This window comes from Arachis ipaensis, chromosome B02, assembly GCF_000816755.2.
Source record: "Arachis ipaensis cultivar K30076 chromosome B02, Araip1.1, whole genome shotgun sequence".
NCBI lineage: Eukaryota > Viridiplantae > Streptophyta > Magnoliopsida > Fabales > Fabaceae > Arachis > Arachis ipaensis.
The window spans coordinates 27,546,232-27,551,026 of NC_029786.2; the positions used below are offsets into that span (position 1 = coordinate 27,546,232).

A 4,795-nucleotide genomic window follows, 5' to 3' on the forward strand; every position below is an offset into this window, starting at 1 on the left:
TGTTTCTCTATATTTTTGACACTGATCCTCATATCATGTATGCATTCTTTCATGAGAAGCTCAAGAGCTGATGGTTCTTTATATGAATAAAGAGATGGTGACTCTTGATATGAGTAAAAAGAAGATGATTATTCGTATGAATAAGGAGATGGTGGCTCTTGATATGAACAAAAAGAGGAGGATGGTTCTTGGTATGAATATAGAGATGGTGGTTCTTGATAGATGGAACATGCAGCACTGAAGTTTCTTTGGTCTTGATTTTCCCAACTAAAATTCAGGTAATTCCTCCATCCACAATAATATGAATCACTCCTTGGGTGTGAGTAGTAACCCATATGATCTCTCTCCATTATTTTTATTAGCACAAAACACCAAACAAAATTAAATGAACGATGTGCTAAATAGAAAAGCTAAGAAAAAAGAACAAAAAGAGATATTACTTTTTTTTAAAATTTTGTTTTTTTATATAAAAAAATTCGAAAAAGAAAAAAAATAATGTAAAAATAAAATAATAAAATTAAACAAAGAAAAAGTATAATCTAGGTAATCAATCAACTGGTAGTTGTTAATCACAATTAATCCCCGGCAACGACGCCAAAAATTGGTGCGGAATTTATAACCCACAAACTAACCAGCAAGTGCATCGGGTCGTACCAAGTAATACCTCAGGTGAGTGAGGGTCGATCACATGAGGATTAATAGATCAAGCAATAATAGTCAATTGATTATTCTAGTCAGACAATCAAAATTTAGGGTTTCAATAGCAAATAACATAAAAACAGAAAATTTAATAAGAGCAAACTAAAATTGGTTAAGAAAATAATATGATAAAAATAGTTAAGGTGTCAGAGATATTTAAATTTCCAGATTAATATTCAATGTTAACTACCTTGATCATGCAAAGATTATGTTCATGGCAAACTATATGTGACTAAACCTTAATTCCTTAGACCTTTTTAGTCTCCTCTAACCTTCATCAACCGCCAATTCTTTGGTCACTTGATTCCGATTAGAGGGTTAAGTTCAAAACTAGTTTATGAGCCACACAAACCCTAGATACCCAAAAATAAGACAATTATATGTCACGTATCGCGTTAAATCCAGATAAATAGAGAGTTGTGAGAAATTGATTTTAAGATGTAACTCTAATGATCTAACTTTTCCAAGATTCAAATAGAATTCAAGTTGAATTAGAGTTATTTTCCAATAATCACTAATTCTTAGGATGAAGAACGAAATCAATTCTTAAACAATAATCAAAACATTAATCAAGAGCAGAAGAACAAATAATTATTAATCCATTAAAGTAAATAGAGCTCCTAACCTTAACAATGGAGGTTTAGTTCCTCATGGAGAAAATAAACCCTAGTAGAGAAAAGTATGAAAGTGTGGAATGAAAATTAGGAGATTCACCTAGGTCAAGATCTCTTCTCCTTTTATATCTAATCCTAACTAATGTAAAATATATTTTCTAAAACTAAATAATATTTTTTCTTATTAGTAAATAAAATAAAAGTTTTAATAAAAATCAAATAAAATCTCGTTGCATAGCTCAAATAGGCGCGGGGACCATTGCTAACTTGATGATTGGGGCCTAACTTGGGAAATCCCAAGTTAGGCGCCACTATGGCAGTGTGATTTGGAGTGCTTTTCTGTGATCTTGGTGCCTAACTTGGAAAATCCCAAGTTAGGCGCCACCAAGGCAGCACGTATGGGAGGATTATTTCTTCATCTGGCGCCTAACTTAGAAAATCCCAAGTTATGCGCCACCAACGCTGTGAGTTCAGATAAAAAGTGTAGACTATTATATATCGTTGGAAAGATCTAAAAGTTGGCTTTCCAATGGCATTAAAACTGAGTCAATTGGACCTTTGCATCTCAAGTTATGCTCATTGGAGTGTGTAGAGGTCAGGGTTGATAACATCTAATTCTCTTTGCACTTGTCTTCAATTCTTGATTCATCCTTGTGCTTTTGCTTCTCTTTTCCCAAATTTTCCTGCGAGAATCGTGAAATAAAAAGGATGAAAGCAATATCCCATTTAAACACCAAAACCCTCCATAATTAGGCATTATGCATTTATTTTGTTTATGAAAAAGCATAGAAAAACACAACATGATGCGCACACGTCAACTTTCGGCGAGCAAAACGGTGGCAGAGAGCTCCAGCAGTGATGCAGTAGCCTGAAGATAGCGTACCAGCCCCTATTTCTTGCATACAGTAGCACCAACATCCACCACCATCACCTCCTCTCTTCTGGTCAAACCCAAACGGCGACAACGACAGCTTCAGATGAGCTCCAACGACAGCAGCGGCGGAAAGGGAAACCACCATCAATAGCACTGGCAAGGAACGGTTCTGACAGTAGCACGCAGCTTGACGACGACCTCGACTGGCATCAACGATTGCTCTGGAAGCTTTGGCAACAGTGACAAGGCACGACGGCGCGCACTTCCTCTCTCCTCATGATCTGTTCTTCTCGTGTCAGGTTCCTCGGTGAAGGCTCTCCAGCGGCGGCGACAAGGCGCAGTGGTGGCGACAAGGCGTAGTAGTGGCAATGGCTCTCTCTCTCTCCCTCTCAACGTCTTTCTCTCTCTGTTCTGATCCTCAACGGCGACAGCGGCTCCTAGCTCCGCTGGTGTCGTCCTCTTCCTCCTTCCTCTCTCCTTCTTCTTCCTCTTCTTCTCCCACTGGCTCACTCTCTCTTCCTCTTTTCTTTCCTTTCAACTATGGGGGGAAGGTGAGTGTGTGAGGTGAGGGTGGCGGCTAGGGTTAAGGTGAGGAGAGTGAGTTTGTTGTAAGTTAGGGTTTGAGTAATTGGGTAATGTAGTAATTGAAAACTAAATTTAATCCAACAATAATTATCTATAAAAATACTATTTATCAAGGTTGCGAGAACCGGACCGGTTATTGAACCGGTCAGGTGACAGGTTTAATAGTTCAATGGTTCAACCGAGGTACAACCGGGATTGAACTGGTTCCATTAAATATATAAAAATTTAAAAAAGCTACAACTCTCCCGTATGTGAATTTATGTAAGTCAATAAGTCACTCTTCAAAACATCCAAAACATGTACCCAATCTAAGAATCATAAACATAATTCAACCAAATCATATGAAGCCAGATAGGAAATTCAATTCAGAATTGTGGCAATGTTTTTATTTTGAATCAATAACATCAAAACAACAATTCACCAAAACAAATACAACAGGTTGGATTTAAAAATCAATCTCAGTCGAATTAATAAATAAAACAATTGAATGTGACTCAATCTCAGCAGAATTAATTCAATATAAACAGACTGAATTCAAATAAAAATTCAAAACATTAATATCTCAAAATTCAGCAGAATCATCAATAATACATCATATACATGTTCAGAATAAATTTCGAATTTTAGAGGGATAGAGTCAGGGAAAAGAATCAGGGAGTGTTAGAGACCGAGACTTGAGACCTGAGAGGGTTGAAGGCTTGAATCAGAGAGGAAGATACTTGAGACCTGAGACCTGAGATCTGAGACTTGAGAGGGTTGAAGCAGAGACTACAGACATGAGACACGACGAAAGGTAGTTGCTTCGACTTCAAGACTCCACGCAAAGAAGAGAAGCAACGACGGAGAAGCAACGACGGGGAGAAGAAGCAGCGAAGCCGCGCGACCAACGGCGAGGAGCAGCGAAGCGGCGATGACCCACGGCGAGGAGCGACGAAGCGGCGCGACCCACAGTGACAAAGCGAGCTCGGACAGAGAGGGCGACAGGTAGAGAAGGGAGAGAAGGGCTCGGCGATGAGTTTGAACTCGGAAATGGGATGGTGGGTGGTGGCTGTTCTTGGAATTCGAAGAGAGAAGAGGATTATGGCTGGGACTAGGGTTTTCTGCTGGGTATGAGTGAGAGAGAGAGAAAGAGGTGGGGTAGGGTTGTGGGTGATTTCTGATTACTGTGATTAGGGCTTCGTTTAGGTGTTTAGCCTTTCTTTCTTTCTTTTTTTTCAAAGAGACAAAACGACGCTGTTTAGCACTTTTACTTTCAAACCAAAAAACGCTAAAAAATCGGACGGTTCTCTCGGTTCACCGGTTAATCGCCGGTTAATCACCGGTTCGACCGATTTTTTTACCAGTTTTTTGCCAGGCGGTTTCTGACCTTACCCGGACCAGCTAGGTGACCGGTTCCCGATTATTCCGGTTGAACCGACCGGTCCGGTTCGGTTTTCAGAACCATGCTATTTATTCATCAACTTACAAATTATTTTTAAATAAGTATTTCTAATTAAAAATTGGAGGTAATCAAATAATTTTTTCTTTATTCATAAAATAAAGTTCAAAATCTCAATATTTAAATTGAAGCATATAAAGTTCTCATTATTTTTTAATTACTAAACTTTAAATTATAAATAAAAAAATACGCAATTACTACGAAAATTATATGAGTTTTAATTAATTTTAAATTCAAAACTTCATAACTTTGCTTTAATTACCTTTTTGTAAGATAATTTTCTAAAAATAAGATCATAAATAAATATCATAATTCTCAAATAACTCATAATTTAATTTCCAAAAAGTCAGGATCCTATTCTCTGTGTATGTGTGTGTAAATAAAATCATAAATAAATATTATAATTCTCAATTAACTCATAATTTAATTTCCGAAAATCTGAAGTCTTACTCTGAGTATGTAAAAATAAAATCATAAATAAATATTACAATTCTCAAGTAACTCATAATTTAATTTCCAAAAATTTAGGATCTTACTCTTTGTGTGTGTGTTTCTAATTTATTATTGATTAAGACCGTAGACCGT

General features: G+C 37.0%; 1 protein-coding gene across 1 annotated transcript in view; it reads right to left on the reverse strand.

Moving 5' to 3' along the window:
* The window catches only part of LOC110269203, a 2,882-nt gene continuing 1,667 nt past the window's right edge, over positions 3,581 to 4,795 (reverse strand). The window contains exon 4 of the mRNA XM_021116888.1: positions 3,581 to 3,820. Coding sequence (XP_020972547.1) covers positions 3,581 to 3,820 — 240 coding nt within the window. The remainder of the gene's footprint in view (positions 3,821 to 4,795) is intronic.